Here is a 23,546-nt window from a genome sequence, read left to right as displayed (position 1 = left end):
AGTGTCCTTTAAAGCGTAATCATTTTTAATTTTGATGAAATCTGACATCTATAGATATCTTCTTCCACTTCTGTGCTTTTGGTGTCATATCTAAGAAATCACTGTCTAGTCCAAGGTCATGAAAATTTATACCTATGTTTTTTCCTAAGAGTTTTATAATTTTAGCTCTTACATTTAGGACTTTGATCCATTATGAGCTAATTTTTGTATACAGTGTGAGGTAGGGGTCTAAATTCATTCTTTTGTATGTAGATATCCAGTTGTCTCTCAGTGAAATATTTTACACTATCTTTTTGTACTAAGTCTTTGAAATCGGTATGTATTTTACACTTAAAGCATATCTCAATTTGGACTACCCATATGAAATGCTCCACAGACACGTGTTTCATGGCTACTGTATCAGACAGCATAACTTTACATATTCAATTGGTTTCTGAATTTTTTCTGGGATTTTTTGGAATTAGAGGAAGAGTTTTGCCTTGTTTTAGCTGCTTCCCTCCACCTCCCCCAATTAATTCTCAGTTAACCGATCCTACTCTGCATCATACGTAACAGCAAAAAGTTGGCAAAATATAGTACGTTACAGAATAGTAAGGAATGTGTTCAAGCTTTTATAAATTATATTTTACCAAATATATATTCATAATGCTACTGCAAGTAATCACAATCTGCATGTGACTGAAAGGGCTAACATATAATAACAAGTTACAATCTTCATCACAATCACTATTTGTACAGTTAACTCTATTTGCTGCAATGCCTCTCTTTAACTCTCAAGGACCTTGCATAAATCATCACTCGTGCTGACTACTCTGCCTCTTCCACTTCAGAATCTGCCAGTGCTTTTAATTCATAAGAGCAACTTTCTTAGCTACTAATCTGTCAGTTGCTATTATTTTCTAACTATGCACAATTATTCCAAAAGAATTAAAAAAGTATCCTTTCAAGATTTTCTTTGTTTGTATTTTTACAGTAATCCCATCCCATATAGCTACCCCTTGGAAATTATACTATCAGCCTCCCTTGAAACATGGACAATCTAGCAGAGCTGGTCTTCACCAAGCAATGTTGCACTTTTTATTTGGCTGCACTGCGTGGCTTGTGTCGGTTCAATCCCTGACCAGGGATTGAACCCCGGCCCTCGGCAGTGAGAGTGCGGAGTCCTAACCACTGGGCGGCCGGGGAATTCCCTGCAATATTGCACTTTTAAGACTCTTCACAGGATCTAATGCTGATGATTATCCTATCTTACATTTAACATTACTCAAGAAAAAAGTGGATGTGGTAATGACAGTATATATAAATTTCACAATACATCACAAACTGGATGGCTTTTCTACTCTTAAGTGAGAATAGGGACTTCCCTGGTGGTGCAGTGGTTAAGAATCCGCCTGCCAATACAGGGGACATGGGTTCGAGCTGTGGTCCGGGAAGATCCCACATGCCGCGGAGCAACTAAGCCCATGTGCCACAACTACTGAGCCTGCGCTCTAGAGCCCACGTGCCACAACTACTGAAGCCTGCGCGCCTAGAGCCCATGCTCCACAACAAGAGAAGCCACCGCAATGAGAAGCCCGTGCACCGCAATGAACAGGAGCCCCTGCTCGCTGCAGCTAGAGAAAGCCCGCACACAGCAACGAAGACCCAACACAGCCAAAAATAAATAAATAAATAAATTTATTTAGAAAATAAATAAATAGAGAATAATGCATCTTTACTATTTGCCAAAATGAAACTAGCTTTATGGATTCAGTTTCCTAATTGGAATTATCACATCATTTACTATACTACGTAGCCAATTTCAGTGAATTATCAATGAAACTGCTATGATTTTCCCAGATGTAGAATGATACACAACCTGCTTCAATTTATTAACTGCTACACTGCTTCAATTTATTAACTCAAAAAAAGTAACACCATGAGTGAAGTCAGTCTTAAAAAATAAGTACTACTAGCTTAGACAGGTATCAGATACTTCTTATTTTGGAGAATTTGCCTTTTCAAACAAAAGAACATCAAATACTGATTTTCCAACTAGAGAATTACCTGTCTTTAAGCCTTAGAGGTCTGTCAACATAATGATCACTTAAAGGTCTATAATCCTACAGCACAGGCCTAACTTAACTATTTTCGATGAGTCAATGTCAAGCAAAAACTAATTACTACAGATTAAAAGAGAATGCAGATAAAGGGAAATGCAATGCATAGTTTAAACAAACCAGTTGTAAATGACATTTTTGAGACAACTAAGGAAAACTGAATGTGTACTAGGTGTTAGATAACATGAAGGAATTATTTAAAACAAAAAATGTTCTCTAAAAATTGCTACTTCTTATACTCTCACCTTGACAAAAACTAAATAAGGAGAAAATAACATGAATAAGTTTTTCAAGGTAAGACCAATTATGGAGAGGAAAATCATTATGGTAGGTTTCAAATAAGTAGTAAGAAATATTAATGAAATGTAGAGAAAAAATATTGACCTATAAAGTTCAAAAGTAACATTTCTACTTGACAGACTAAGAATCAACTAGTAATCACCAACAGTTATTCCTATCAAAAGAAATTAAGACTAAACCAAAAATCTGAACTGGTGCATCTCATCCATTACACACCATATGACAGGTGTTATTCTGTCATAGCCAGTGAATCATAAGTTCTAGCCCATTCAATTGTCCAATTATGAAAAATGATACTATACAAACAAATGGAAAGATACACTGTGTTCATGGACAGTAAGAATTATTACTGTTAAAATGACTGTACTACCCAAGGCAATCTACATATTCAACGTAATCCTTATCAAAATACCTACGGCATTTTTCACAGAACTAAAACAAATAATTTTAAAATTTGTATGGAAACACAAAAGACCCCAAATAGCTAAAACGATCTTAAGAAAGAACAACAAAGCTGGAGATATCACGTACCCTGATTTGAATCTATACTACAAAGCAACAGTAATGAAAACAGTATGGTACTGGCACAAAAACAGACATATAGATCAATGAAACAAAATAGAGAGCCCACTCTTACATGGTCAATTATCTATTACAAAGGAGGCAATATATAATGGGGAAAAGAGAGCCTCTTCAGTAAATGGTGCTGGAAAAACTGGACAGCTACGTACAAAAGAGTCAAACTGGATTACTTTCTCACACCATATACAAAACTAAACTCAAACTGTATTTAAGACTTAAATGTGAGGTGGGAAACCATAAAACTCCTAGAAGAAAACATAGGCAATACACTCTTTGACAACCAGATTAAAAAATGGGCAGAAGATCTGAATAGACATTTTCCCAAAGAAGACATACAGATAGCCAACAGACACAGGAAAAGATACTCAACATCACTAATCGTCAGGGAAATGCAAATCAAACCACAATGAGATACCAACTCACACTTGCCAAAAGACTATTATTGGGGACTTCCCAGGTGGTCCAGTGGTTGAGAATCCATCTTGCAATGCAGGGGATGCCGGTTCAATCCCTGGTTGGGGAACTAAGATCCCACGTGCCATGGGGCAACTAAGCCCGCCACCACAACTACAGAGCCCACGTGCTCTGGAGCCCACACACCACAACTACAGAGCTCGTGCGCTCTGGAGCCCGCATGCCACAACTAGAGAGCTCACATGCCGCAACTACTGAGCCCACACACTCTGGAGCCTGTGCACCACAACTAGAGAGAAGCCCGCACACAGCAACAAAGAGCCCGTGCGCCACAACGAATGATCCTACTTGCTGCAACTAAGACCCAATGCAGCCAAAAAATAAATAAGTAAATAAATATTTTAAAAAAGACTATTATCAGGCTTCCCTGGTGGTGCAGTGGTTAAGAATCCACCTGCCAACGCAGGGGACATGGGTTCAAGCCCTGGTCTGGGAAGATCCCACATGCCGCAGAGCAACTAAGCCCGTGCACCACAACTACTGAGCCTGCACTCTGGAGCCCGTGAGCCACAACTACTGAGCCCACGTGCCACAACTCCTGAAGCCTGTGTGCCTAGAGCCCGTGCTCTGCAACAAGAGAAGCCACCACAATGAGAAGCCCACACACTGCAACGAAGTAGCCCCCACTTGCTGCAACTAGAGAAAGCCCGCGCACAGCAACGAAAACCCAACGCAGCCAAAAATAAATAAATAAATATTTTAAAAAATGACTATTATCAAAAAGACACAATTGGCTATATTCCAATATAAAATAAAAAGTTTAAAAAAAAGACTTAAAAAAAAAAGACAACAAATAAGTACTGATGAGGAGAAATGGGAACTCTCACGCACTGTTGGAGGGAATGTAAATTGGTACCACTATGGAAAACAGGATGGCAGTTCCTTAAAACATTAAAAATGGAACTGCCATATGAGGCAGCAATTCCACTCCTGGGTGCTTTTCCAAAGAAAACAAAAACACTAATTCGAACAGATATATGCACCCCCATGTTCACTGCAGCATTATTTACAGTAGCCAAGATATGGAAGCAACTTAAGTGTCCACTGATTAGATGAAAAGATAAGGAATACGTGGTATGTATACACACTGGCATAAAAAAGAATGAAAATTTGCCATCTGTGACAACATGGATGGACCTAGAGGCTATTAAGCTAAGTGAAATAACTCAGAGAAAGACAAATACCATATGATTTCACTTATACGTGGATTCTAGAAAACAAATGAACAAACAACAAAACAGAAGCAGAGTCATAGACATAGAGAACAAAGGTGGTTGCCAGAGGGAAGGTAGGAGGAGTGAAATAGGTAAGGAAGATTAAGAGGTATAAACTTCCAGTTACAAAATGAATGAGTCACACTGATGAAATGTACAACATGAAGAATACTCTCAATAATATTGTAATAATTTTGTATGGTGACAGATGGTAACTAAACTTATCATGGTGATCATTTTGTAATGTACAGAAATATCGAATCACTACGTCATACACCTGAAACTAACACAGTGTAGGTCAATGATAATTTCAATTAAATTTTTTAAAAAGATACTAATCACAAGAAACCCTAGGGCTTCCCTGGTGGTGCAGTGGTTGAGAATCTGCCTGCCAATGCAGGGGACACAGGTTCAAGCCCTGGTCTGGGAAGATCCCACATGCCGCGGAGCAGCTAGGCCCGTGAGCCACAATTACTGAGCCTGCGCGTCTGGAGCCTGTGCTCCGCAACAAGAGAGGCCGCGATAATGAGAGGCCTGCGCACCGCGATGAAGAGTGGCCCCCCACTTGCCGCAACTAGAGAAAGCCCTCGCACAGAAACGAAGACCCAACACAGCCGTAAATAAATTAAATAAATAAATAAAAAAGTTTAAAAAAAAAAAAGTTAAAAAAAAAAAAAAGAAACCCTAAAGTAGCACTGTACCAATGACCTTGCAGCAAAGAACTCTAAACCAAAGGGCAAAATAAACAGTGACCTAAAAACAAAAAATTTGTCTACCACTATCTTAAAGAGATTTAGGTTATGATGATTTTATTAGTCATTCTATTTCATAAATTCTCACCTCTTTTGGTGTTTTATGAGCTGCACAAAGAAAAATCCATTGTTCAGTTGCTGTCATCTGAGTGCATGTATCTGGATGGCATTCACTCTGTTAAAATAGTTACATTTATTAATATGTAAAATAATAATGAAAAAGTTTATCATTTGAGTTGCTACATTTCATGTAAAATTCATTTCATGTAAATAAATTAAAAATTTGTGTCTTTGTAAGCACATTAATTTACAAAAACAGAAAAAAAATCAGAACGTTCAATTATAGCTTTAACTTAAAGAAAATATTACCTGAAGTTTGACAGCAAGTCCATTTAGCTCAAGACAGAATTGCCTAAAAATGTAAATATATAAATGAAAAGTCTTATCTAGCCTCCATATTATTTTTAGAATATTAATTGTAAAAACAGAATCCCATCAGTACCATCCGTCCTCCCTCATCATCATTATCAACACCACCTGAACTTACATGGCACATTCTTTACAAAAACATACACATTAGTAAACAAAACCCAAAACTAACAACCCTAACAATAATGGTCAATATCAGAGTTCAGTGAGTTGATTACTGTTACACACTGGAAATTGGTACAATTTTTCTGAGAAACACTTTGAAAATATTTACCAAGACCCTTACAAAGTGTATATATATATATATATATATATTTTTTTTTTTACAAAGTGTATATTTTTTAACTAAGTCATTCTCCTAAGAATCTATTCTAATGAAATAATCAGAACTGCAATGCAGACATATGTACAAAGATGTTCACTGAAACTATATACATAAAAAATTTCTTTGAAACATTATAAATGATTAGCAATTGGAGAGTAGTGAAATGTTGGTATTACATAAACATACAAAGGATATATACTTATATTCACAGTAAGATTCCAGTTATGTAAAAATTCATGTGTGTGTACATATCTGTATACAGATAATCAGAAGAAAGACTAGACGTTTTATATTCCTATATATTATACAGGTTTTATTCTGATTACAAACAACATGCTCCTTCTAAAAACTCCAAACAGGACCAAATACAAAATATAAAACAGGAAAGTTCTCCGTACTTCCATGACCTCTTCCCGAAAGATAGTTATTGTTTACATGCAAATCTGATTTTCTCTCGATAGATTAAAATATATTGGAATCCTATCATACACAATTTCATAACTTGCTTTTTTGCCACTTAATAGATCTTGGGCATTTTTTCATGATTTACTTTCCCTCTAAAATTGTCAAACTGAGAATTATAAAGCCTAGAACAATGCTTGGATTGTTCTTACAATAGTTAAGTGCTCAAAAAATATTTTTGAATAAACGAAAAATGGAGCAAATTACATGACATTTAGATCATTTTTAGACAGACTTGCTATTTGATATGAAAAGACAATTAATCCTTTATGTCATAAAGATACTTTATGTTGTCAAAGTGCTGAATGTGTTCCCTCTAAAAACCTATCAAATTAGTTAATCACTATGTTTCCCTATCAAACAAATGAATACACTTTGGTTCCGCAAATATGCAAGGCTAAAACCTATAATTAGAAGATAAAAGAGAGTTCCAAAAGAAAAACAAAAAACCCAAAACACTGCACATATGTGAAAGAAAAACTATATTTATTTATTTGTTTATTTATAACATACATTAAAATAGAAAAAAGGAAATTAAAAAACAAGGGTCAAATTTTCAGTTGTCTACAACTGTACTTCCTTTCCAGATGCCTAATAATAATGCTGTTCGTAGATTATACAAGTAACACTATTTCTGAATCACCACATAGTCCTCTACTGCCCCATATCTGTAAGTTGCATGTTATGTGTTTCTGAGTTGTTTTCTACTAAGTGGTAATAAAGACGGGTGGTGATAAACAAGTTTCTCATCTAGTCCAACCTACTTATGGCCAACAGGAAAATTAAGCTAACTGACTTGGCAATGCTACAGGTACAATCTGTGGCAAATAGTGCAAACCTAACAGCTTCAAGTTAATTCAGTATAGGACTAACACACATAGTTATGCAGCTGAAAAGACAAACCAGAGCTGAAATCTAGTCTACACTCTAGTCACTAAGCCATGCATACTAGCATGGGATTGCAGCCACCCAGAGGAAGGGGCATCTTTTCCTAATTACAAATATTCAGTAGGGAGTAGTGGGAGATTTGACTGAGGTCATGCTTCAATTCCCATTAACATCATAATATAATCAACTGCATTAATCAGTAACAGCAAGTATTAAGCCTCAAATCAGTAACATTAAGCACATGCAAAAAAAAATCAAACTGCTTTTAAAACTCTTCTTGCTTAACTATAAAGATGTATACACTATAATAAAGAGACAAAAGAATATATATGTCATATATAATACATAAATTATACAAAACAAAAAGGTGGCTAACATCAAAAAAAAACCCAGAAGTAATAACAATAGCACCAGGACAAATGGAATATGAATAAGAAAGATTTTACAAGTTTTGTATAATGCATATTTCATAGTCTAAGTTAAATAGGGAGGAAAAGGTTTTTCTTAGACCTAAAATAAAAACCTTGTAAATTAAAATGAACCCTCACTTTTTAGGAATTATGCTTACAGTGAAAAAAACACGCTTGCTTATTTTCATCATTAATCCCATAGGTAAGGAAGTAGTTATTTTCAAAGCTGATTAAAAAAAGACAGAGGATATATTATACTAAAGTGCTCTCTATATTTATAAGAATGGTATAACATCTACATACTCATGCTTTCAATTATCATGCATCGAGATGTATTTAAAAAAAACAGGGCTTCCCTGGTGGCGCACTCAAAATTCCTGCAATGACCATTGCTAAGAATGCAGGTGTCGAAGGATCACTGATAGTTGAGAAAATTTTGCAAAGTTCCTCAGAAGTTGGTTATGATGCTATGCTTGGAGACTTTGTGAATATGGTGGAAAAAGGAATCATTGATCCAACTACGGTAAATAGTTCACAAGTGTCTAAAAATACTTTCAAGAACTCTTCATTGGGCTTCCCTGGTGGCGCAGTGGTTGAGAATCTGCCTGCCAATGCAGGGGACACGAGTTCGAGCCCTGGTCTGGGGGGATCCCACATGCCGCGGAGCAACTAGGCCCGTGAGCCACAACTACTGAGCCTGTGTTCCGCAACAAGAGAGGCCGCGATAGTGAGAGGCCCGCACACCGCGATGAAGAGTGGCCCCTGATTGCCACAACTAGGAGAAAGCCCTCACAGAGAAACGAAGACCCAATACAGCCAAAAATAAATAAATAAATAAATAAATAAAACAAAAAACCAAAACTCAATCAAATAGTCAAGTGACTTGCCCAAGAAAATGGCAGATTACAAAGAAGTCTCAGCATCCTAAAACTGCTGAACGTTTATGACAAGACACTGTCTTAACAAAATATAGACAAGCCTACAGCATCAAAACAAAACAACAGAAAAAGTACCTTGTCTACAAATTGAGGCACTCATCACAGGAAATGTAGTCTAATTTATTCAGGAAAAGTCATATCTCTACTCCACCTTATTATTTAAAAATCAACTCAAAGTAACAAACTCTGATGAACACATATCTCATACAGCATCCTCTATTTTTAATCTATCAACTCATCCTAGCTCCAATTTACAATGGAAAGTTTATAACTTCAAGAAATAACCTAGTAGCTTCAGAATACAACTGCTTCTAAACTTAACTCATGATTCATTAGAAATCAATTTTCTCATTCAAAGGATATTATGAAAAGCTCTAAAACTTCTTACTTCAGGATTATAATTAATCTCCATTTACCAAACGAAAGACTGGAAGTTCACAATAGTTAACAGGTAACTCATCAGCTACCAAGTCTAGACTAGGACCTCTAGAGAAAAATAAAGTAGGTAAGTAGTAAGTATTAGAAATGAGTAGGTACATGGAAATAATGCATCTGTGATTAAATGATGTGATTAAGGAAAACCGTGTAAAAAGATAATAAGGCCCAAATCCATAAATACAGAAAACCATGAGTAAATAACAATGTTGAACACTTTATAACTTGAAAACATAAAAGCTTTAGAATTTGGCTTTTTGCTCTGTAGTTAAATAATTTAATTTATGATTCATAATCATCATTAATATTAAAGGTTATTTTTTACTACTAGGAGTACTATTACTATTTTGATACATCATAAAGACCTACCTTAAATGTTCATACTTCCATACACCTTCATCTTGGCCTTCAGGTGGTTCAAGAATTTTGTCAATATTGGAACAATCTGCTCTTATATTCTGTTGAATATACTACAAACAAAGAAGTTATTACAGTTAATTAAAATATACTACATGGTAAATCTTTTGAGACTTATTATTGTTTAATGGGTACAGAGTTTCAGTTGGGGAAGATGAAAAAGTTCTGGAGATGGAGGTGGTAATGGTTGCACAACAATGTGAATGTACTTAATGCCACAGAATCGTACACTTAAAAATGGCAAAAATGATAAATTTTATGTTATATATTTTTTTACCACAATAAGAAAAAGCACAGTAAACACCAAACAAGAAAATCCAAAGAAATCCATGCCCAGAAGTAATCAAACTGACAAAAACTAAAGCTAAAGAAGCCAGTGGGGGTGAATGTGTGTGTGTGTGTGTGTGTGTGTGTGTGTGAAGAATCCAGCGAAAAAAGAGACACAACCTATAGAATAAGGATTCAAATGAGTGCAGCTTTCTTACCGGAAAACACAGGTGACAGGAGAAAATGGCAGAACAAGTTTAAAGTGCTGAAAGAAAAGCACTGTCAACCTCTGTATCTAGCAAAAATACCCTTCAGGAATGAAGATAAAGATATTTTCAGATGAAAGAAAACTAAGGAGGTTTACTGAGCTCTGCCCACCAGAGCAACACCCAACTCTACCCACCACAAGTACCCCCCATCAGGAAGCTTATATATATTTAAATGATACATTTAAAGTGATGAAAGGGAAGAAACTACAACCAAGATTACTCTACCCAGCAAGGATCTCATTCAGATTCGATGGAGAAATGAAAAGCTTTACAAACAAAAGCTAAGAGAATTCAGCACCACCAAACCAGCTCTACAACAAATGCTAAAGGAACTTCTCTAAGTGGGAAACACAAGAGAAGAAAAGGACCTACAAAAACAAACCCATAACAATTAAGAAAATGGTAACAGGAACATACATATCAATAATTACCTTAAACGTGAATGGATTAAATGCTCCAACCAAAAGACACAGGCTCGCTGAATGGATACAAAAACAAGACCCATATATATGCTGTCTACAAGAGACCCACTTCAGACCTAGGGACACATACAGACTGAAAGTGAGGGGATGGAAAAAGATATTCCATGCAAATAGAAATCAAAAAACGCTGGAACAGCAATACTCATATCAGATAAAATAGGCTTTAAAATAAAGAATGTTACAAGAGACAAGGAAGGACATTATGTAATGATCAAGGGATCAACTGAAGAAGATATAACAGTTATAAATATATATGCACCCAACATAGGAGCACCTCAGTACATAAGGCAACTGCTAACAGCTATAAAAGAGGAAATCGACAGTAATACAATAATAGTGGGGAACTTTAACACCTCACTTACACCAATGGATAGATCATGCAAACAGGTAATTAATAAGGAAACACAAGCTTTAAGTGATACAATACACCAAATTTAACTGATATTTATAGAACATTCCATCCAAAAACAGCAGACTACACTTTCTTCTCAAGTGCACACAGTACATTCTCCAAGACAGATCACATCTTGGGCCACAGATCAAGCCTCGGTAAATTTAAGAAAATTCAAATCATATCAAGCATCTTTTCCGACCACAATGCTATGAGATTAGAAATCAATTACAGGGAAAAAAACCGTAAAAAACACAACACATGGAGGCTAAACAATACGTTACTAAATAACCAACAGATCACTGAAGAAATCAAAGAGGAAATCAGAAAATACCTAGAGACAAATTACAACAAAAACACGATGATCCAAAACCTATGGGATGCAGCAAAAGCAGTTCTAAGAGGGAAGTTTATAGCTATACAAGCCTACCTCAAGAATCAAGAAAAATCTCAAATAAACAATCTAACCTTACACCTAAAGGAACAAGAGAAAGAAGAACAAACAAAACCCAAAGTTAGCAAAGGAAAGAAATCATAAAGATCAGAGCAGAAATAAATGAAATACAAACAAAGAAAACAATAGCAAAGATCAATAAAACTAAAAGCTGGTTCTTTGAGAAGATAAACAAAATTGATAAACCTTTAGCAAGACTCATCAAGAAAAAGAGGGAGAGGACTCCAATCAATAAAATTAGAAATGAAAAAGGATAAGTTACAACAGACACCTCAGAAATACAAAGCATCCTAAGAGACTACTACAAGCAACTCTATGCCAATAACATGGACAACCTGGAAGGAATGGACAAATTCTTAGAAAGGTATAACCTTCCAAGACTGAACCAGGAAGAAACAGAAAATATGAACAGACCAATCACAAGTCATGAAATTGAAACTGTGCTTAAAAATCTTCCAACAAACAAAAGTCCAGGACCAGATGGCTTCACAGGTGAACTCTATCAAACATTTAGAGAAGAGCTAACACCCATTCTTCTCAAACTCTTCCAAAAATTGCAGAGGAAGGAACACTCCCAAACTCATTCTATGAGGCCACCATCGCCCTGATACCAACACCAGACAAAGATACTACAAAAAAAGAAAATTACAGACCAATATCACTGATGAATATAGATGCAAAAATCCTCAACAAAATACTAGCAAACAGAATCCAACAATACATAAAAAGGATCATACACCATGAGTGGGATTTATCCTAGGGATGCAAGGATTCTTCAATATATGCAAATCAATTAATGTGATACACCATGAAGAATAAAAACCATATGATCATCTCAATAGATGCAGAAAAAGCTTTTGACAAAATTCCACACCCATTTATGATAAAAACTCTCCAGAAAGTGGGCATAGAGGGAACCTACCTCAATATAATAAAGGCCATATACGACAAACCCACAGCAAATGTCATTCTAAATGGTGAAAAACTGAAAGCATTTCCTCTAAGATCAGGAACAAGACAAGGATGTCCACGCTTGCCACTATTATTCAACACAGTTTTGAAGTCCTAGCCATGGCAATCAGAGAAGTAAAAGAAATAAAAGGAATACAAGGTGGAAAAGAAGAAGTAAAACTGTCACTGTTTGCTGATCACATGATACTATACATAGAGAATCCTAAAGATGCCACCAGAAAACTACTAGAGCTAATCAATGAATTTGGTAAAGTTGCAGGATACAAAATTAGTGCACAGAAGTCTCTTACATTCCTATACACTAACAATGAAATATCAGAAAGAGAAATTAAGGCAACAATCCCATTCACCATTGCAACAAAAAGAATACAATACCTAGGAATAAACCTACCTAAGGAGGTAAAAGACCTGTATTCAGAAAACTGTAAGACACTGATGAAAGAAATCAAAGATGACACAAACAGACAAAGAGATATACCATGTTCTTGGATTGGAAGAATCAATATTGTGAAAATGACTATATTATCCAAAGCAATCTACAGATTCAATGCAATCCCTATCAAATTACCAGTGGCATTTTTTACAGAGCTAGAACATAAAATCTTAAAATCTGTATGGAGACACAAAAGACCCCGAATAGCCAAAGTGATCTTGAGGGAAAAAAACCGAGCTGGATGTATCAGACTCCGTGACTTCAGACTATACTACAAAGCTACAGTAATCAAGACAATATGGTACTGGCACAAAAACATAAATATAGATCAATGGAACAGGATTGAAAGCCCAGAGATAAACCCACACACCTATGGTCAATTAATCTATGACAAAGGAGGCAAGGATATATAATGGAGAAAAGACAGTCTCTTCAGTAAGTGATGCTGGGAAAACTGGACGGCTACATGTAAAAGAATGAAATTAGAACACTCCCTAACACCATACACAAAAATAAACTCAAAATGGATTAGAGATCTAAATGTAAGACCGGACACTATAAAACTCTTAGAGGAAAACATAGGAAGAACACTGACATAAATCACAGCAAGATCTTTTTTGATCCACCTCCTAGAGTAATGGAAATAAAAACAAAAACAAATGAGACCTAGTGAAACTTAAAAGCTTTTGCAAAGCAAAGGAAACTACAAACAAGACGAAAAGACAACCCTCAGAAGGGGGGAAAATATTTGCAAATGAATCAATGGACAAAGGATTAATCTCCAAAATATATAAACAGCTCATGCAGCTCAACATTAAAAAAACAAACAACCCAATCCAAAAATGGGCAGAAGACCTAAATAGACATTTCTCCAAAAAAGACATACAGATGGCCAAGAAGCACATGAAAAGCTGCCCAACATCACTAATTATTAGAGAAATGCAAATCAAAACTACAGTGAGGTATCACCTCACACCAATTAGAATGAGCATCATCAGAAAATCTACAAACAATAAATGCTGCAGAGGGTGTGGAGAAAAAAGAACCCTCTTGCACTGCTGGTGGGAATGTAAATTGATACAGCCACTATGGAGAACAGTATGGAGGTTCCTTAAATAACTTAAAATAGAATTACCATATGATCGAGCAATCCCACTACTGGGCATATACCCAGAGAAAACCATAATTCAAAAATACACATGCACCCCATTGTTCATTGCAGCACTATTTACAATAGCCAGGTCATGGAAGGAACCTAAATGCCCATCGACAGACAAATGGATAAAGAAGATGTGGTACATATATACAATGGAATATTACTCAGTCATAAAAGGGAATGAAATTTGGTCATTTGTAGAGATGTGGATGGATCTAGAGACTGTCATACAGAGTGAAGTAAGTCAGAAAGAGAAAAACAAATGTCGTATATTAACGCATATATGTGGAACCTAGAAAAATGGTACAGATGAACCAGTTTGCAGGGCAGAAACAGAGACACAGATGTAGAGAACAAACGTATGGACACCAAGTGGGGAAAGTGGCGGGGGGGTCGTTGTGGTGGGATGAATTGGGAGATTGGGATTGACATATAACACTAATATGTATAAAATAGATAACTAATAAGAAGCTGCTGTATAAAAAAATAAATAAAATTAAATTTAAAAATTAAAAAAAAAAAAAAAAAGAAAGAAAGCTAAGGAGAATTCCTAGCCAGCAGACAGCTCTAAAAGAACTGCTAAAGGAAGTTCTTCAGTTAGACGGAAAAAAATAATACCAGAAAGAAACTTAGACTATCAGGAGCAACAGCAATTATATTAATATCTGGGTATAAATATATATTAGACCATTCTTCTCTTGATCTTTAAAATATGTTTGGCAGATTCAAGCAAAAAATACAATATTGTCTATAATATTGTGGGGTTTTCAATGTATGTAGAAGTAATATAGATAACTAAAGCACAAAGGAGGAGAGTAAAATGGTCCAAATGATAATAGTTTCTACATTTCAATTGAAGCAGTAAAATATTGACTCTAAATAGACTGTGAAAAGTTAAGCATGAACTTAGTAATCTCTAGAGCAATCATCAAAAAAATTATATGATACAATCAAAATTAGAATTAAAATAGAATACTAAAAGTGCTCTAATAACCCTTAAAAAGGCAGAAAAAGGAAACAGAAAAGAAAGAGGAAACTAAAAACAAGTAATAAAATGGTAATTCTAAATCTAAACATATCTATCAATAACCATATTAATATTAAATGGCCTAAATATACCAGTTAAAAGATAAGGATTGTCAGAAAGAACAAAGAAATATGACCCAACTATACTGTTTATAAGAAACTTACTTCAAATATAATGATATAGGTAGGTTAAAAGTAAAAGGATGGAAAAAACATATACCATACAAATATGAATCAAAAGAAAGCTGCAAGGAATGAAAGGTAGTCCAACATTAAAAAAAAATATATTAACCAATGTAATACACTACATTAATATACAGAGAAAAAAACACACAAGTATCTCAATTAATGCAGAAAAGTCATCTGACAAAATCCAACACCCTTCACGACAAAAACACAGAAAACTAGGTATATGAAAGAACTTCCTCAATATGATGAAGGGCATTTTGAAAAACCCACAGGTATGATGTTACTCATACTCAATGGTGAAAGACTGAAAGGTTTCCCTCTAAAATCAGAAATAAGGGAATTCCCTGATGGTCCAGTGGTTAGGACTCTATGCTTTCACTGCCAATGGCCTGGGTTCAATCCTTGGTCGGGGAACTAAGATCCTGCAAGCCACACAGCATGGCCCCCCAAAAAAGAAAAAAAAAAAACATAAATGAGCCAAGGATGCCTGTTTTCACCACTGCTATTCAATACTGTACTTAAATACCAGTGAGAACAATTAGACAGTAAATAAATAAATAAATAGCACAGATGACATGATCCTATATAGAGAAATCCCAAAGAATCCACAGGAAAGCTCATAAAGCTAAGAAGTGAATTCAGTGAAGTAGCAGGATACAAGATCAAAATACAAAAATCAGTTGTGTTTCTATACACCGTCAATGAACAATTCAAAAAGAAAATTAAGAAAGGAACTCCTATATATTGATATATCTACATCTATATATAACTAAATCACCTTGCTGTACACCTGAAACATTGCAAATCAACTCTACTTCAATAAAAAATAATAATAAAAATTAGAAAAAAAAGAAAGCAACTCCATCTACAACAGTATCTGAAAGAATAAAATACCTAGGAATAAGTTTAAATCAGGAGATTAAATACTTGCATACTGAAAACTTCAAAACTTGCATAACCTAAAGCAATCTACAGATTCTGTGCAATCTCTATCAAAATTCCAACAGTCTTTTTTGTAGAAATGGAAAAGCTGATTCTCAAATTTATATGTAATTGCAAGGGGCACCAAATAGCCAAAATAATCTTGAAAAGAAAACATAAGTTGGGGGCTTCCCTAGTGGCGCAGTGGTTGAGAATCGGCCTGCCAATGCAGGGGACAAGGGTTTGATCCCTGGTCCGGGAAGATCCCAAATGCCGTGGAGCAACTAAGCCCGTGCGCCACAACTACTGAGCCTGCGCTCTAGAACCAGGGAGCAACAACTACTGAAGCCTGCGCACCTGGAGCCCGTGCTCCGCAAGAAGAGAAGCCACCACAATGAGAAGCCTGTGCACTGCAAGGAAGAGTAGCCCCTGCACACTGCATCTAGAGAAAGCCCAACAAAGACCCAATGCAGCCAAAAATAAATAAATTAAAAAAAAAAAAGAAGATAACATAAGTTGGAGGATGCAGACCTCCCAATTTCAAGACTTACTACAAAGCTATAGTAGTCGAAATAGTGTGGTACTGGGAATTCGCTGGCGGTCCAGTGGTTAGGACTCTGAGCTTCCACTGCAGGGGGCACGGGTTCAATTCCTGGTTTGGGGAACTAAGATTCCCCCACACTGTGCGGCCAAAAAACAACAACAACAACAAAACAGTGTGGTACTGACATAAAGATAGATACACATATAAACCAATGGAACTGAAAAGAGAAACTAGAAATAAACCCTCACATATACAGTCCAATGAATTTTTGACAAGGGTACCAAAACCATTCAATGTGGAAAGGTTAGTCATTTTAACCATTTTTAAGTGTACGGTTCTGTGGCTTACTTGTATTCACAATGTTGTGCGACCAAAGAAAAGCCCTGGACCTGACGGTTTCACTGGTGAATTTTACTAAATATTTAAAGAACTAACATCAATCCTTCTCAAACTCTTCCAAAAAATTGAAGAGAAGGGCATACTTCCTAACTCCACTACAGCAGCATTCTTAATACCAAAGCCAGACAAAGATACTCTAAGAAAACTAGAAACCAATATCCCTTATGAACACTGATGCAAAAATCCTAGCAAACCAAATTCAGCAGCAAATTAAAATTATACACCATGATCAAATGGGATTTATTCCTAGAATGCAAGGATGGTTCAACATACAAAAATTGATCAATACACCATGTTAACAGAATGAAGGAAAAAAAAATACACAGTCATCTCAATTGGTGCAGAAAAAGTATATGACAAAATTCAACACCTTTTTATGATAAAAACACTCGACAAACCAGAAATAAGAAGAAACTAACTCAACATAATAAAGGCCAAATATGAAAAACCTACAGCAAACATCATACTCAACGTGGAAGACTGAAAGCTTTCTGCTAAGATCAGGCACAAGATAAGGATGCCTGCTGTTGCCATGTCTATTCAAAATACTACTGCAAATTCCAGCCAGAGCAATTAGGCAAGGAAAAGAAATAAAAGGCATCCAGACTGGAAAAGAAGTAAATTTAGCTGTTTGCACATGAAATAATCTCACATGTAGAAAACCCAAAAGATTCCACAAAAAAATTGTTAGGACTAATAAACGAATTCAATGAAGTATCAGGACAAAACTCTACTTTTCAATTAGCAATAATCGTGCCTTGGATAAACCTCATTGGCTACGATACTGCCACTGCGCAAAGCTCAAAACTCTACTTTTAAAGGGAAAAATATGTGCACATTTTTCCTCTTAATTTTTGCCAATTTCCAGGCATAGAGCTCCAGGTTTATATTTCTGTATCCTCCACAAGGCCTATCTCTTTGCTAGCCCATTAAATATTTCCTGATTGAACAATACATTCTTTTTTTTAAAAAATAAATTTATTTATCTATTTATTTATGGCTGTGTTGGGTCTTCATTGCTGTGCACGGGCTTCCTCTAGCTGCAGTGAGCGGGGGCTACTCTTCGATGCAGTGCACAAGCTTCTCATTGAGGTGGCTACTCGTGTTGTGGGGCACTGGCTCTAGGCACGTGGGCTTCAGTAGTTGTGGCTCGCGGGCTGTAGAGCGCAGGCTCAGTAGTTGTGGCACACAGGCTTAGTTGCTCTGCGGCATGTGGGATCTTCCCGGACCAGGGCTCGAACCCGTGTCCCCTGCATTGGCAGGCAGATTCTTAAGCACTGTGCCACCAGGGAAGTCCTAATATGCCATCTTAAAATGAGGTTTGATAAAAGTTTCAAACAGGTATCCCATTAATTCCATGGATTCTGGTTTGTGCTAAAAGTTACAGGAATATTTAACTATGCCAAAGGAAAAAAAATGCTCAGGTTATTAGAGTTGCAAAAGTAACTATTGTTATTACCTGCTGAACAGCTAGTGTACTGTCCATTTCATCAAAGGATTCATCAGGCCAATTATAGAAATCCTATAAAAAAAAATTTAATGATTAAAGCATGTACAAAGTTACAAAGAAGATGCAATACTATTACGATTAACTTCAATTCTTAATAAAGATCCGAAGTTATACCAGAGAAGAAAAGCCCTCATATGGTAAACAATGTGATTATTAGTGAATAAGTTAAAGGAATTTATTCAATGTTTTAAATGAACACCAAGATTTTATTTAATTGAACTATAAGCTATACTTTTTTCAGTCACAAATCCCTCAAATATGGCTCCCATAAACCTCTCATGTATTACTTAATTGATAAGTCTATCACTTTTTTGTTTATGATAGTTAAATATTTTTCTAAAAGTTATACTGAAAAAAAAAATCTCCAGGCAGTAAAAAACTGAATCAGGTTTTACCCAAAGAGAATAGCTACAGTTAGTAGTAGTTACTACTCCATAAATATTATTTAAGACAGACATTATAAATTATAATTCCAATTCCAAATGGTGTCTTAAATTTCTAAATCAAAATATGAGCTCCATCAAAAGTAGTCATCTAAACAGAACAATCTTCTCTTAAGGGGAATATTTCTGTGGATCACTTTGCACTGGTTCTGAATTTCTCTATAGATAGTTCAGTTCATAGACGTTCCCCTAAGTGGTTAAGAACCTTTCCATTTGACGGCTGAAGTATATCCCTCGTAGGTGCACAATGTCCAACGCATTGTAGGTACTCAATAAATGTCTGGGAAAAGGTAGTAGTAAACCAACAATCCATAACCCTGTATCGATCAACATGGATTAAGTCTCCAAAGGCCATGAGCAAAAATTGGAGCAAACTGCAGAATACAGTGCATGATACCATATGAATAAAAGTTTAAGAAAGTGCAAAACATACTTATGAATATAATGCATATATAATAAAAGTATAAAGGAAAGAAAAGGAATGATAATCACCATTACTGGCTGGGAGTGGGCAGAAGACAGAAGAATGTGATACAGAGGGATTTAACTATATTAGTAATGTCCTAGTTCTGAGAGTAGGTGATGGGCATGGTATACCTTTTTAAGTGTCTTAAGCATTTCATATCTTTTAATAGTTGCCTTATCTGAATGAAAATGAACTTTATTTTAAAATGTCAAGAAATAAAAACTTTCTGGAAATTGTTCTAGGATGTCTTTTCCTAGACATCATCTACATATCACCAGAAAGTAGTTTTTAAATTCTTCCTTTCTGATTTGTAGTGAAAAATGTTTCTATCAATACGCTTTGCCTATTCTTTCGTTTAAAAAAAAAAAAAAAAAAGATAGTTTGTAGAATATTTTGTTTTTAAAATATTAGAAAACACATATAGTGATACACAGAAAAGATGTAAAAAAGTTAATTGGAAATTAAATGCTTTGCTTCATCATAACTGTGATATACTTTAAACACTTAAAAGAGGAGCCAAGGGACTTCCCTGGTGGCACACTGGTTAAGACTCCGTGCTCCCAGTGCAGGGGGCCTGGGTTCAATCCCTGGTCAGGGAACTAGATCCCACATGCAAGCCGTAACTAAGAATTCACATGCCACAACTAAGGAGCCAGCGAGCTGCAACTAAGGAACTTGCCTGCCACAACTAACACCTGGCACAACCAAATAAATAAATAAATAAATATTTTTAAAAAAAACCAGGAGCCAAAAATCCAGCCTAATGAACATTCTCATCTAATTCAGTTAAACGTTTACTGAAAACCAACTTTGTGCTTATAACCCAATCTAACCAATTAAAAAAAAAAAAGGAGAAAGATACTCTACCTACTCTATTATAGTTCTAAATAAATCATTTTAGAATAGACCCCTTTCACTGAAGGAAATCAGTGTGATAGACAAGGGATATGACAGAATGCTGCTTAAGTAGTCCTGTTTTTTTTAATCCTAACCTTTTCTAATACATTTTATTTAACAACCTTGATCTATGACAATCTGGAAAAAAGCAAAGGAGTTTTCTTATAGGTGACTTACTCATAACAACACAGCAAACAGGTGTGTTACAATACTGAGTTAAAATCTATGACTCTAACCTTTCAAAATTAAGAACTTTTGAATAAGTAAAAATGGATGAGTCTCAGAATGTGAGTACAAAAGTCCATTTCTGAATTTAAAAACATAAAAGTTGATCACTTAAAAGAATCAGAAATAATGTTACCACAGAAAAAGAATTAAAGGTATCTGAGAAAAGATCATTTATAAAGAAAGAAACTTTAGAAACAGTAAAAGCATAAATAATCTATAAATTCCGAGTAGTATGACCACAAAATTGCCAGTAGAACTGACACATGTGACTATAAAAAAAGGCTTCCCAACTAAACTGTAAAATTCAGTACTAGAAGCAACTTGTTAAAAAGACAAGGTCACTAATGAACTAAGAATCGTATCTGGAGACTGTGCAACCTTGAGCAAATGCAGTCTAATTTCTGGGCTTCAGTTTCCTTTTCCGTGACATGCATCTAGGAAGCTGTCCGGATCTAAAACTTCCCTTTGAAAGAACTCCCTTTCCAAAATTTTGTGCAAGATATTAAAATGTATTCTCTGGCATACTGTCATAGCTCCACGGTTGTTTCTGGTTTCCTCCCCCTCCATCTCTTTTTCTTTAAAATTACATTTTAACACATCTCTTCCGATTTTGGAGTCTGTACTCAATCGCAAGGCATTTCACCTGGCAGATTAATCAGATGAGGTCTATTTGATTTTTTTAAGAATGTGAAGCATCCCGTCTTTGGCAAATCCCAAGAATCAATACTGAAACAAGCACCAATTCACCCCAAGTACTGCCCTACTAAAAGGTGATAAAATTATAATAAGCTCATTCCCTATGCTTCACACATAGTAACAAGGAAATTGACCAGAAATGGCATCTAACAAGTCCCAGCCTGATGATGAAAACTTGCTAGACCAGAGAACAACTACGGAGAGAAGTGGTCAAAGGCAAACAGCAGGAAGAGGAGGATAAAGTAAATTATCGACTCCCGGATCCGGCTAAACAAGCTGGATGGCAGAAGTCGGGCACGTCACAGGCCAGGTAGGAAATGGAAACCAGGACGAGGTAGGCTGTTGTTTACACCCCTCCCACCCTGGCAGCCCCGACCCTCATGGCACCCCAGGGGTCTCCACCCGGCCGGCCGCGCCCCTCCCCGAAGCTGGTCACTGGGGATCAGGGGAGAAGCGAGAACAAGCAGTCGCTGCTGACAAGCTCCCAGCCCCGGGCCTTGGCGGCCCCCACGCGCCCCTCACGCCCACCCTCCAGTCGGAGCTCCGCAGGCCTCGCGGGCCGCCGCCGCCTCAGCCAAACCGAGGGGCTGAGGCTCCGGAAGAGCAGGCCGGGCACCAGTGCCCCTGCCCGCCCGCCGGTCGCCCCGGCCCAACCTCCTCGCAGAGGCATCCACCTTCCAGGTGCGGCGCAGCTCGGCACCAAGAGTCCCCTCCCCCCTCCACCAGAGGTGCAGAGATAGTACCTGAGCCTTGGTGCCCGGCCTGTTACGCCTCAGCACTGCCGTCCCCTCCGCCATGACCATAGTGCCAAAGTCTGGGCGGCTGAAGTCGGTACCCGGATGTAGGGGACGGCTGCCTGCGCGGGGGGCGGGGCGGAGTGGCGCTCTTGGTCCGGGAGAGGGGGAGGGGCGACGGCTGACGGCACAGCCGCAGCCTGCGCGGGGCAGGTTGGGAGGAACTGGAGGAGGCCGGGAAAGGGCCGGCGGGCATAGGGAGGGGGACTGTAGAAGGAACATCCGACGACTCACTGGCGGCAATGTGGCGGGAGGGAGAGATCCCCGCCGCGGAGGCCGGGAGTGGCTGCGAGGGAGTCCGCAGGCCAGCTCAGAGAGGCGCTGCGGGAATGTGCAAGTTCGGCGTAACGCGTTGGTGCATCTCCTTGGGCTTAACTTTAACGTTGGTTAACGTTGGAAGGACAGAGCTTGCACAATGGCGACCGTTTCAGTAAACCCTTGTGCAAGCAAATACTTAGAGAAGCGTAATTCTGTCCCGAAATCTGCCTAGGCGTGCAAAGTGGGAAACACGCCAGCAGTCTGGGAGAATTCCACAGACCCTGCATGAAATCGACCCAATTTCAAATCAGACTCGGGCTTAGAGTGTGAAATGATATTTCCGCTATCCACTACCTTCAAAACCAAGGGCTTTTCAGTAACAAGTTTGTTTGTGTAGATGAGACCCAGATGCCAATTATCTGAGATGGAGTGGACATCTGGTATTGTGTGTCAAGCAAACAAAATTAGCTTGTAAATTTTGCAAGTCAGAAGCAGGAGGAGAAAATGAATGCCCCTTGATAGACAGTGGGAGTTGTGCATCTTACAGGATTTCAGATTTCCTTTGTTGCAAGTTTTAAGTGTTCTCTTAAGTCATGAAATCACAGTAGTATTGGCAAACTTTTTTTTTTGTTCCTGCTTGGAAACCTTAAATATTTGATCTGGGATGACGGAGGCCATAGGTTACCAGATGCGAAGACAGTTAAAAGAGTAAACAGTGTATATACAGTAGGGTGATTTACAAGAGAGGGAAACATCAGATATCCCATCAAGTACACCTAAAGGTGTATTGAGAATGCTGAGAGATGTAGCAGAGCCTCCAAAGATGGAAGGGAGGAGTGGAGGAGAGGTTGGTTAAAATGAGTAAGTGCAAAGCTGAATAACTCATGACTTGGAATTTTGTTCAAAAGCATTTAACAACGGGAAGTCTGTTTGCCTTTGAGTAAGATAGTTTCTGTTGGGAATATGTAGAGACTGGTACCTTTTTTTTTTGGTCTGCGTTTGGTCTTCATTGCTGTGAGCGGGCTC

At 37.2% G+C, this 23,546-nt stretch overlaps 1 protein-coding gene and 1 non-coding gene across 3 annotated transcripts in view; both read right to left on the bottom strand.

The window, feature by feature from the left end:
- The window catches only part of LOC103002701 (MOB-like protein phocein), a 44,380-nt gene that overhangs the window by 8,309 nt on the left and 12,525 nt on the right, over nucleotides 1-23,546 (bottom strand). The window contains exons 1-5 of one of the 2 annotated variants that reach the window (XM_057551913.1): nucleotides 22,212-22,334; nucleotides 18,688-18,750; nucleotides 9,678-9,778; nucleotides 5,791-5,833; nucleotides 5,510-5,596 (exon numbers count right to left, since the gene is read on the bottom strand). In XM_057551913.1, the coding sequence (XP_057407896.1) occupies nucleotides 5,510-5,596; nucleotides 5,791-5,833; nucleotides 9,678-9,778; nucleotides 18,688-18,750; nucleotides 22,212-22,271 (354 nt within the window). In that variant the 5' untranslated portion in view covers nucleotides 22,272-22,334. Of the gene's footprint in view, nucleotides 1-5,509; nucleotides 5,597-5,790; nucleotides 5,834-9,677; nucleotides 9,779-18,687; nucleotides 18,751-22,211; nucleotides 22,335-23,546 lie in introns of those variants that run through there. The other variant, XM_057551914.1, reaches the window with a different exon arrangement.
- On the bottom strand, nucleotides 17,889-18,030 carry LOC114238896 (U4 spliceosomal RNA). Its single transcript, XR_003624142.2, has one exon. It is a non-coding gene; the product is annotated as a U4 spliceosomal RNA (small nuclear RNA).

This window comes from Balaenoptera acutorostrata, chromosome 8 (genome assembly GCF_949987535.1).
Source record: "Balaenoptera acutorostrata chromosome 8, mBalAcu1.1, whole genome shotgun sequence".
NCBI classification, from domain to species: Eukaryota; Metazoa; Chordata; class Mammalia; order Artiodactyla; family Balaenopteridae; genus Balaenoptera; species Balaenoptera acutorostrata.
The sequence above is the reverse complement of the archived record's forward strand: the minus strand, read 5'-3'. Positions and strand labels throughout refer to the sequence as shown.